Here is a 12,234-nt window from a genome sequence, read left to right as displayed (position 1 = left end):
ATCTGGAATGTTCTTTGAAAGTTGGTGGGCATGAAGAATATGTGCAGATTGCAGGGGGTTATCACTGGGAATTAGGTTCTTTGGGGAGGCACAAAGCCCCTCCAGCCCCACCATGGAGCAGGATGAGCTCAGTTCTTCCACTCTGAAAATTTCCTTTCAGTACTTCCAACTTCTGTTTCTCTGCTCTCTATTTATGCTTCAGAACTTCTAAGCCTATTTTAAAGCAGACTTTTCCTTGCCTTGTTTTACTGCATATTTCTTTGGTTGTTACTTGGCGAGGAACAGGCTGATTTAAAATGTTTAAATAGAGCAGTGAATTTGAAGTGGAGATACATTTTGACAGGGCTCCAGCAGACTTCCAGTTGGAAATAGACACCCAACCAAAAAGCTGGGTATTTTAGCTACCTGAGAAGTGTAGTGATTGCTTTGAAATGTTCTGCCTCAAGTGTCTTGAATCTAATTGTCAAATGAAATTTAGACATAAAAAAGGGAAGGGAAATTGCCCTACAGATTTAATTTTTGTTGGCTGTCATGGTGAGTAGCACTGATGGCAACCTGGACAGTTCAGTTGCCCATAATTTTAATCAGATTGGTAATAAAGAGCCAAATGAGCTGATATGTGATCCATTTCTCCAATCTGAGAGACATTTTGGAAGAGTAGGCAGTTGGAGCAGTGGTTTCACTTCTCTGCTTTATCTGAATGGTTGATGTCACAGGACTCTGCTTGAATACTGATTTCAAAACAAGTATTGGTGTGAACATGGACTGTTCACTGTGGGGCTGAAAGATTGTTCTGCCTGCAGGTTAGACATACTGATATATTGATATTTATCTAATATTTATTGCAAGAATCTGATACACTGATATTTATTTATCTTTGCTTCAAAATTAATTTGGAAAAAACCATGGCAGTTAATATTATGTTGGCTTTTCAAATGCACTCAAATCCACTAATAAAACAAAAAGGAACTTTTGGATCCTGCAGTATTTGGTTTCAGCTGCCACATGTCCCTCCTGGTTCCAGCTTCATCTGATTCGGTGCCACTTGTTTGAAGTATCCACTGAGAGCACTCTCAGAGAGAAACTGGTGGCTTTTTTTTTTTTTTTTTCTTCTTTAAATATACTTTAGCTCAACTTTGTTCTACTTGCAGCTGTTAGATTTGAAAGTATATTTTGAAGAAAAAAAAAAAAAATAACTCCAGCAGCACCAGAGTTCCTATCTGCTGGGAGCAGCTGCTTTCGGCACTTCAAAGCCAGTGGACAGCAGAGTGAAGGCCTCAGCCTTTCCTGCCTTTGAAATGGTTGCACTATCTGTAGTTGGGCTTTATGGCACTGTCAGCACAGGAAGAAAGGTTGTTTGGTTTTTTGCACCCCCTCCCTGTTTTCTTTTTTTTTCATTTTTCCCCCTACTTTCTAATTACATCCTCAATTTAGCTCAAAATACCTGGGAAGTGTTTCTGATGAGTTCATCTTCTATGAGCCCAAGTGTTTGAAAGAAGAAGTGCCCAGGCTTTTCAGTAATGGATTTTAGTCAAATTTGACAGAAAAGTTAAGGAATTTGCTGGTTTTTTCTCATGCCCTTGTCAGCTGAGCACTTTCTGAGAGCACATCTCTTGTAGGGAGTGGTGGTTCCATGGCAGAGATGGGACATGGGATGGGGCTTCATGCAGGGACATTCCCCAGCACATGCAACACCTTTGTTTCAAGCAGATTCTCAAAAATTGTCGAGAATGGAACACTTTCAGTGAACTTAATGTGCTCCTAATGCTTAAATGACATTAGCTTGTCCTTTAAAAAAACCCCAAACCATTAATAATCACTGTGATCACTGTTATACCCATTTTTTGCTGTAAACAGTTGCTGAAGTGACAGAGTGAATGTGAAATAAATGAGATGCAAGATTAGTAAGACAGCCAAAGCCTAGGAAATTTTATTTTCCAGCAGGGAGAGAGCACACAATGAAGCAGTTGCTGAGTTATTGTGATAGCAGGATGGGGTTACCCATGAGTTATGGCCATACTCTCTGAGATTAGATGCCAACCAAAATATATAAATAATCCTTTTGGTTTGGTTCATCTTTGACTGTGTTTATTCCCTTTAAAAATAATTATTCATGCTTCCATAGGAAAGTGGAAAGTTGTTACATGATAGCTGAAGAACCTCCCTGTATCTCAGGAAATCCTTTCTTGTGACATTTATTGTTGGGTTCTGACTTCTGTAAAAGTTATGAAGAAATTAGAGTTGTCATCTTGTCCTGTGTATCCAAATAGGGAAGAAGGAGACACCTTCATTTCCTGAGTATTTAATGAAATCACTTTGAAATCACACTAAGACAAGTCAATAGACAATGCCTTTAAGTTAGGAGCAAGACAAAGGTGTGGTTGAGTTTAAATATGCCTTTTATAATAAAGAAAGTGAGGTAAAGAAGTGCAAAATAGCTGGTTAAAAGTGAAAAAAGCATGTTTGTAATGTTACCTGCCAGCAGCAAGGACAATATCTGAGGTGCTGCTGGGACACTGTTCTTGTTTTAGCAGTGTGCTGGAGCAGAGCAAAGTGTTATTGAGAGGAGATGAAGAATATTCTGTATATCTTTTTGTCTTTTATAACTTTCTAGTGAGGTTAATTTAAAGAAGAGAGCGAGGTTCTCTCAGGCAAAACATTAATTTAGCAATTAACACTAACAGAGATAACAAGCTCAACCTCCAGCTCACTTTGTCCCCATGCCCTTGCTGTGTTAAGAGTTCTGCCACTGCCCTTCCATCCTAGCTTTCCTTCTGGCCTCATTCTGCATTTTCTGTTTTTCTACCTTCCCTTTTTCCAATCTGTTACCCACCCAAGTGCAGGAAACACTTGCAAAGCCCTGTTTGAAATCTGCTCTTCTTGGACAGACCAGTGTCCCAAGCATTTCTCAGCTGTGCATTAACCTGGCCATTTGTTTTCAGAGATCCACAATCCATTTTTAGTATGCTGGTTTAGTTATGAGGAGAGAGTCTTTGTGAAAAGCTTTGTTCCTCTCCTCTTTGTCTGTACTCTAAGATAATTGAAATACAGTCTGTTCTTGCAAGGAGGCCAAATGAGCACGTTAGTAGAAGCTCTAAATTTTTCATGTCATCGGCAACAAGCTGCATAAATTTCATTTAATAAATTAATCTAGAATGCATAAACGTTTCCTTTGAACCATCCTAAGACACAGATGAATACCATTTGTGCAGAATATCTGAGGAATAGTTTCTTCAATCAACATCAACTTTTTACTTTATAGCTAAAACTCACAAATGGGGAAAGGAGACGAATTTAACCTCCAAGTGAAGAGTGGGTGGAAATCTTCTCATGGTGCCATTGCTGTTTACAGAATTGTTAACCAGACAGATGGGTATTTGCACGGTCTCCTTCAGGCATCTGACTCGTGTGTGATTCAGAGTTAAAAGCCTGAGCTCCCTGTGTAGTCAAAGAACCCACTTTGAGGGGAGGAGGGAGAGGGAGGCGGTTCAGAGGCGCAGCCGGGTGCCTGCGGTAAACAGCCAGGCTGGGAAGGCAGCTCTGCCTTCAAAGGAGTCCTTGGATAAACTGAGTCCCAAACAAAGACTAGATACAGCAAATTCTGCACCACAGCCTGCTGCACACGGGCATTTGCAGTGGCTCAAGGTCTGTTAGTGGGAAGGGAGGATTTCTCTGTGCAGCTCGATGGGTTGGTGGCCTGGGGAGGAGAGGGGAGGGACCTCCTGACGTTCATGGTGGCACCAAGGTGGGTTTAATCTCAGGGATGCAACTCCATTTCCAGTGTATTGCCACAAGAAGGCTGGAGAGGGATTTCTCACAAGGGCATGTAGTGATGAGACAAGGAGGAATGGCCTTGAGCTGAAGGAAGGCAGGTTTGGGTTAGATATTAGGAAGAAATTCTTTACCAAAAGGCTGGTAAGGCCCTGGCACAGTGTCCCTGGAAGTGTCCAAAGCCAGGTTGGACAGGGCTTGGAGCACCCTGGGATAGTGGAAGGTGTCCCTGCCCATGGCAGGGGCTTGGAATTGATTGATTTTAAAGGTCCCTTCCAACCCAAATAATTCTGTGGTTCTGTGATTTAAAAACAAATTTACTCATACCAGAAGTTTGGGAAGATAGAATGATTAAGGTGAGGTTTGTGCTGCCCAAACTTTAAAATACTAAAATTCTGAAAAGCCTTTATAAGTAAAAATGATTAGGAATATAATTTTATGTAGTTAGAGTGAGACCATGCAGGTGCATTATTTTAGGGGAGGATAAATCAAGCTGCAGTTTGGCTAAAGACCAGCTTGTTTCTTTGAGAGAATGTCTTGCAATTCTTAGTTTGCAGTTGAAAAAGAATTATTAGTGGTTGGTGAAAAGGTGTAAGTATTACAGAAAACACAGTCATGCCAATTAAATTATTGCAGCCTGCAATGAAATAGTAATACATGTACATTACCCCATGTGTACTTGCTGCTTCAGTGGGAAATGTGGTTCTGCACAAATGAATTTTTCACTGTCCTGTTTGCCCCTGGCTCATTACAGCCCTTATATCCTGGGAGACCTTTGTGTTTCAACTTCAAGTATCCCAGAAAAAGGTGATTAAAATCTGTTTAATTTACCTGCTGCAGAGGGGTTCTGGTAAAAGGGGTTGTAGTTTTCTCTCTTAGCTTGCAGTGAAGATGCTCCTTTTCTGCCCAAAGTTATGCTAAACCAGACCCTAACATGATTAATGCTCACTCCTGCAGCCTGTTCCATCAGATTACTTTTAGCAGCAGTATTTGCAGAGATGGCAATCCCATATCCTCACAGAACACTCACATTTATTTATAGGCTTAGGAGACAGAAAACACTCAGTTTTGCTGGAGTTGTTATTTGGGGACAGATCATGTGCTCTGCCCTGCCTGGGCAGAGGCTGGGGCTGGTTTTCAGTGGAGAAATCATGCAAAAACCTGATTTACAAACACATAAATGATTTTGGGATAGAAATAGTGAAAACAGACATGCTGTAGGTGTACTGCAGAATGAGTTTAGCTCAGTTCTTTGCTGTGACACTTGCAATGCACTGGTGGCTTCTCCAGCCTTCAGTCCAGTCATGCCAAAACAGTATCAGAAAATAAAATCATATAAATCATATAAAATCATCCTGCCTTGCAAAACCGTATTTTATATAGGTGTTACTTAAAATATTTCTGGGATTGCAGACATAAATTTACATTAATTTTCATACTTTGGTGTCAAATATTTATTGTAGCAGTTACATTTTTCAAAGAGGTAGTGAGCTAACTAATTTCCTTTCCCTCCTTTGGGGACTCTAAAAAGAATTTCAAAGGCGTGCTTGTTCTTGAGAACAAGTTGAAATTGTTCTAAAATTGAAAAGCCTAAACTTAGAGTGTGATGTAAAAGCAAAAACTGGGTGGTAGAAGGCCTTGTCTAAATTAGGGACTTCCAAAAAGTATTTGCTGGTGTTGATTATATTGTTTATTATTTATTATTATTTATTATTTATTAATATTTATTATATTATAGCTCTCTGGCTTCTGAAAACATCTCCTGCCATCAGCAGGCTGTTTATTGTCAGCCTTTGTTCTTCAGGCTAACAGCAGCAGGATTTCACCTTGGCTCTGTGTTACACTGTCTCTTGTTTTAGCAAATTGTCCTAAAGCACCTCCCTGAGTGGTGCAGTTCCATCTGCCTGTGCTCATCAGCTGTGCTGTCACTGGCCTGGGCATGAACCTTGCTGGCAGATTTGTGTGGCACCTTTTGTTTGTGTGTGTGAGTGAACAACAGACCATCACAGTTCCTACATTCTTCTTTTTTAGCTCTTTGTTAAGAATTTTGTTTTCTTCTTAACAGCCTTTTCTCTGCAAGAGTAAGGAAATTTAAATTTCAGTTAAAAAGCTATATTTTAAAGAAATAGTGTAACTAAAAGCTAAATTTAAAGTAAATAGTGTAATTTCACTAACAGTGTAGTAAATCACCTGTTGGCTGTTCTATTGCACTGTGTTGATATAATCAAAAAGTGCTAAGAATTCAGCTAAGAAGAGATCATAATTTTCAAATATTTGTGGTACTTGATAACAGCAGTGGTAAGAAAGGCTCTCTCAGGTCAGACACACATTCCTGCTTGGTTTTGTGTCCAGGCCATGGCTGGAGACAGGAACAGATGCACAGAGGGAGTAAGAGTTTTTCATCTTTGGGAGGACAAGATGAGGAAACATCCAAGGCACAATGAATGCCCTGTGATTATGGTAATAGGGCACACACGATTATTTAATGAATGTTTCTTTTCAGCATTGCCCCTAATGCCCATTGTGAATGTTGTGTCTCTTGTCTGGCTGAAATGCACAGCACCTTCCAGTGCCTGTGCTCTGGACAGAGCTGGATTGCAGCAGACACTTGAATGTGATCTGATGGAAGGGGAGATGCAGCAAGATCTCAACAAAGAATTTTTGAAGGAGGTGGTTTTGTTATCTTATTCATAAAGGCGCTTTCTACCTCAAAGAGGAGACAGAATCTCTCTGATTTGTGAAGAATTAATGCAGTTTCCTGTGGTGGAGAAGTCTTGTTGCTGAAAGGGAGCATGGATTTTCTCTTTCCTTTTTTGGTATATGTTAATTTTTTTTTCCTTTATAAAAACAACCCAATAACAATACAAGAATGAGAGAGGGAGGAGTAGAAGAGAAGCCATAGTGCTTGGCAGCAGTTCTGAGGAGAGCAGGAGCTTCAGGGAGTGCTCACCAGGGCAGGGAATGGCTGCTCAGTCACTTTGTGTTGTTTTGTTGGTTGGGAATGTGAGATACCTGCTAATATTTATTAGGGAAGTTGTTGTTGGAGGTCTTTGAGGGATGAGAATGCTCTCATCCTCATCCTTTCTCTCCTCTCCTGTTTCTCCACCTCTGCTCCCTGCCAGAAACATCTTAAAATATCAAATCAAAACCATCGTGGGGGATACATAGCTTTAAATGAGGAAGGTTTTAAAATTTTTCTTCAACATATTTGCCTTTTGTAAAACACCTTCCCTTTTCTCTTCCCACGTACCAGGTGGGGGGACACCCCTCCTGCTGGAGGCCTTCTGCTCGTTCCACCTATTAAATTGAAAAACTTTGTGTCTATAAATGCTATTAAGTGAAGAGATTACTAAACAAAACAATTTACTTTGGTTGGTGTGGTAAAGGTGTAAAGAGTTGGAGAAGCATGATGTGTCCTCTCTGGGACACATTCCCTGCCTGCTGCTCTGTCTTCTGGTAAAAAAGTGACATCTCCAATAACTGAAGCTCCTCACAGCAAACTGCCTTAACCCAGACCTACATGGAACAACCAGCTGAAAACCCAGTAATTAACACAGCAAAATGTTTGAAGGAAAAGGCCTCTCCTGTTGACACAATTTCTTTATAATCAGGTCTGATTTATGAAGGAACACTAAACACTTTTTCTCCTAAATCAGGCAAAGGCTCTACAGTTCTTTTAGGGAGCACCAGCTCTTACTCTTGGGCACAGGATGGACACCATGAACATCCAAGAGAAACCAGTTTTGTACAGAAACCTTGGGCAAAAACCTGGCTTAAACAACTTTGTGTGAGAATCCCAGGCCCAGCATGGAAAATGTGAGGGGTTAACCCCTGCAGGGACTTGAGGCATCTCTTAATGAGCTCTTTAATGTTATTAAATAATGGAGATACGTTAAACTGTGGAGTGTTGCATCTGTTCTCCTCGCTCCGTTTGCGGAAGGATCTCCCAACCGCAGCACGGATGGCACATTTCCCTTTAAACTTGCAACACGCTGATCTGCAGTTTGAGAAAATGCCCTTTTTTTTACAATTTATTTTAACTTAGCTTCAAATTTTCCCCACGGAAGCCGGGCAACCAGCTGATATCACTCTAGAATTGAATGCTACAGCTTTAAGATAAGGTGCCGGGCGCTCTCGGCGCTCACACAGCGGCTCCTCCCGTCCGCTCCTTTTTTCCTTTCTCATGCTGAAAATTCCCCACCATGTTCACGATAAGAGATTTCTCCTTTTTTTTTTTTTTTTTTTTTTTTTTTTTTGTTATTTTTCTTCCTTCCCCCCCTTTTCTTCCTTCTCCGAAATCCACCAAAACTGAAGAAAAATCCAAGTGACTGTTCTTAGCAGCTGTGTGGCCCGGAGTTCAGTGGGGAAGCGGCTTCCTGCCGTCCCTATTCATCACCTGCTTCAAAGGCGGCCTGGCCGCTCCAGTGTGCAGGCCAGGTAGGGTGCCTTTGTGCGCAGGCGGGAGGATTAATATCAAAGCTGCAGCAACCAGGCCCTTGGTCTCGGGCTGCCATTCAGGCAAGCGGGGAGAGGCTAAGAGTGGCCAAGGTCACAGCATCCAGTGTGGTGCGGACTGGGAACGGCTCCTGAGAATAGAGGGCTTCTTATGAAATCATGGTGCAAGCTTGCGGCACAGCAGGTGCCCTTCTGGAACACATACATCTGTTTATGTTGGGATAGCGTAGCTGACAACGGGATAATAGAGCTTTGTTTTTTTTTTTTATAATTTTCTTGCTCTTTTTTTTTTTTTTTTAGTTAAGAAAAAAAAAAAAAAAAGACAACTCTACGCGCCAGCGTTGAGGAATATCGCAGGAAGAGTGTTCGCTTTGGAAATCATAAAGAAATCTTGCAAAGCTTTAATTGCTGGGGTGGGGGGTTGTGTGTGTGTATACTTAAGCGAAGGGGCGAGCAGGCTGCCTATTAACCATTTAGGATCCTCAGCCCTGCTGAGGAGCAGCAGCGGGATACGGGGCACCCGCCTCACAATGCGACAATGCCTCCCTTTTTTTTTTTTTTTTTTTTTTTTTTTTTTTTCTTTTTTTAATATTATTTTTTTCGTCCGCTTCCGACATTTGTACCAACAAATTGGGTAAGGATGCGCTGGATTTGCTCGGTTGTCTCCATTGTTGGGATTGTCTGGAGGAATTCTGTCACGCTAACGGTGGCTTCTTAAGAGGTGAGGTAATAGTGACGTAAAAATAAAATTGCCAACTTGATGAAATTAAGGGGGAAATTAAGCTGTAGACGAGTTGTCATGACGACAAGGATGTTCTATTGATGAACTGTACTCCTCCCTGTCCAATCAGATAGTGGAGCTGAAGCTGGAGCATGAACAGGAGAAGACGCACCTATTCCAGCAGCACAACGCAGTGCAGGACTGCCTGGTCCGAGACCATCAACGGGAGATGGAGAAACTGGAGAAGCAGCTTCGCGGGGCCATGGCAGAGCACGAGAGCCAAACTCACGAGAGCAAGAGGCGAGACGGCCAGGTAACGATCAATAGCACTTGAAAGGCGCCCGCTGATTAGAAATTGCTGATAATGAGTGTTTCCTGTTTGCCAGCATTGTTGGTGGTGCTCGCTGGGGGAGCATTTGCGAAACTGGCACATAAACGTGATTTCGTTTTTTCTTTTTTTCCCCTTTTTTTCTTTTTCCGCTTTCCCCCCTCCCTTCCCACTGCTGAATAGGGCTTTAACTGCAAAAACCACAGGTAGCCAGATTAAAAATCCCATGGTGCGCTATAACTCGGCCTATTTATAATCTTGTCTCATTTTCTTTCATGATGGATTTGTTTAAGAAAAAAAGGTATCTGTTCTTTTTCCCCCCCAGCCCTCACACTCACCCCTCCTTTTCTCCTTCCTGGGCAAATCCATGTGAATTATATGTGCTTCGTTCGTGTGCTCTTTTTTGTTTTAAATCTCTGCAGGTAACTCACAAATGGCTTTATTTCCTTTTGTTCATGTCTTTTTTTGTTTCAGTTTTTGTATTCTAGATTTGCATTGTGCGTTTGGTTCCGTGTGTCGGATGTTTGATAAGATGATGTGGGTTTGGGGTCGCTTACCATCACGTTTATTTTCCTACACACACGCACCCCTCCCATCCTCCATCTCTGTGGTCACTGTTGGAAGCCATTTGGCAGAATAACCCCCAGCTGGGGTAGCATTTGACTCTTCAAACTTCTGGATGAAATGCACACTGTCAGCATGGAAAATGATCTTTATGAGTTTTCACTTCAAAAACCATCTTACTGCCTTTTTTTCAATGTATTTTGTAAGGATGGCGTGGTATATTTTCCTAAGAGCCTTTATTAAAAAGGCCTGCAATGGCAATATTCTAAAAACTAAGGTGATTTTCTAGTTTCAAGAGTTTATAGAAAATAATCTTTCCTGATCAGCGTTAGAATTGCTTATCACGCAAGGATTATTTTATACCCCAACTGGACATTTTGGTGAAGCATCTTTAGTGACACGTTTTCCGCGCACCACCACCTTCCCTATGAGATGTTAGGCTCAGACTAAGAGGCATTTTCACTCTACTTCCCTGTAGACTGGTAGGCTGTGGCTTTTACTAACAACTCTAACGGAGCTCAATGAAACTGAATTGGAAATTTACTTGTGAAATTAATTGGTTTTTCACTTTGGACGGCTCAGACTATCGAAATCTGGCTTAAGGAAGTCTCCATTAGGAAGCAAACGGCTTCTTGGGGGAGGTTGAGAGGTGGATATTGCAAAGCCAGGACTTATTTCTCCATTTCCACCATTGTGGTTTTTCCAATGAAAACGGGATATACGTTGTGAGAACGCTTGGGAAGGGAAGGGGATACTCAGGTGGCCTCTGAAAAAAAAAAAAAAAAATTAAACCTCGCCTTTTATTTTCCGCTGCATTGTAAGAGCGAACAAAGCCTTAAATGGTTCAAGGGATTGATTTTTATCTTTGCATTTTTTTTCTTTTGGCCCAAGATAGATTCATCTCAGCTCTGGATCTGTTAGCGAGTGTCTTTTCAGAGTTGTAGCCTCCTCTCACCTGCATTTCTGCTGCTGGGTTGTTTTTGTTCGCGGACAAAGGCAGAGCTGTAAGTCCCACATTAAAAAAAAGGCAGTTTTGGAATTATATAGAATTATTCTATCTACACACCAGAGCTCATCCCAGTTCCCGTGTTGCTCTGTAACACTGAATGCAAAAGGAGAGGGACTCTCTTCAGCAAATCCTGAGAACTGGGAGGTGTCTCTAAGTCCAGCTCTGGTTTGTATTCTTGGGGGTCATTTCTGGCAAAGGTTGGAGCCCAAAGTTTGGTTCTGCTTTCTGTTTGCAGGGGGATCAACCACGCTACTACAGGTGCTCTGTGGAAAGCTGGGAATTTTCACAGCTATTGGGGCAATCTGAACAGTCTGAAAAGCAGAGTTTGGCCTTTTTACAGAGCTTTTCTTTGTAGTTTGAATATCCCTGTACAGTCATTTGAACATTGATGCCATGAGAATGACATGTAAATCAGGGAAGAAAAGGCAGTTGCTTTGATGGGAAGAGCTGTTGTTTGTTTAAATTCTAGTGAGACTCTCCCGGCTTTCAAGGACGCAGATTTTTCCATTTGGGAAAATAAATTTCTCTTCGTTCCTTCCTCTGGTCTTTGTATTCAAATCCACCTCTGTCTTTGCAATGAGCTCAACAGACAATACTGGGGTTTCTTGTGGAATTACAGCGCAGATTTTTAAGAATTTTTTTTATCTTTGCCTATTTTTACTAAAAATGTGTGCTTTGGACATTTGATGTGACTAACAGCCAATGTCCCTTATGAAACTTTTATGAAGCCTGTTTCACAGGCTTCTAACAAAGGTAACCCAGTCATTTAATGGATATTTAACAACACTGCATTTTAAAAACCTGTTCAATTGGAGCCATCTTTGCCAGCAGTAATTTTTAGGAGTGCTTTGTGTGCCAGCGAAGGTGAGATGAAACAGGAGCGGAGCCATTTTGCTTGGCGAAACGAAAAGTGGATTTGCTGGGTTATTTGAAAAATTTAAATAATAATTAGTGTTAATCACATATGAGTAGCTTGGTTTGAAGGACCTATCTGCTCAGTGTTGGGTGAATGATGTGAAAGCACCGTTATTAAAGGTATTCACTGGGAGTCTTCTTAAATCCTTTCCATGTGAAAGAGTAGCGAATACGTATTTCTTAATACACGTGGTTAAAATATGCATTTCTCACTATATTCCTGAAGATGACTATGACTGAGCAGATCAATTTCTTTTAATAATACTGTAAAGATTATTTTAGTTTTTTTATTGCATATCCAAGGTCTCTACTTTCACATAGGTCTTCAGATACTGTGAAAGACACTGTACAAAACAGTTAGATTTTATTCAAATATAAATACATCTATTATTGCTTTAATCTCAACTAGAGTATAAAAATTAAGATTTTAGTGCCTTGTCAGATTTTAATTGACTATAAAACAATGTTATT

At 41.0% G+C, this 12,234-nt stretch overlaps 1 protein-coding gene across 5 annotated transcripts in view; it reads left to right on the top strand.

Annotated features, from left to right (window-relative positions):
- The window catches only part of CEP112 (centrosomal protein 112), a 151,708-nt gene that overhangs the window by 57,893 nt on the left and 81,581 nt on the right, over positions 1-12,234 (top strand). For all 5 annotated transcript variants that reach the window (XM_056506104.1, XM_056506103.1, XM_056506101.1 and 2 more), the window contains one exon: positions 9,078-9,260. In XM_056506104.1, the coding sequence (XP_056362079.1) occupies positions 9,078-9,260 (183 nt within the window). The remainder of the gene's footprint in view (positions 1-9,077; positions 9,261-12,234) is intronic.

Source organism: Oenanthe melanoleuca, chromosome 18 (genome assembly GCF_029582105.1).
Source record: "Oenanthe melanoleuca isolate GR-GAL-2019-014 chromosome 18, OMel1.0, whole genome shotgun sequence".
Lineage (NCBI taxonomy): Eukaryota > Metazoa > Chordata > Aves > Passeriformes > Muscicapidae > Oenanthe > Oenanthe melanoleuca.
The sequence above is the reverse complement of the archived record's forward strand: the minus strand, read 5'-3'. Positions and strand labels throughout refer to the sequence as shown.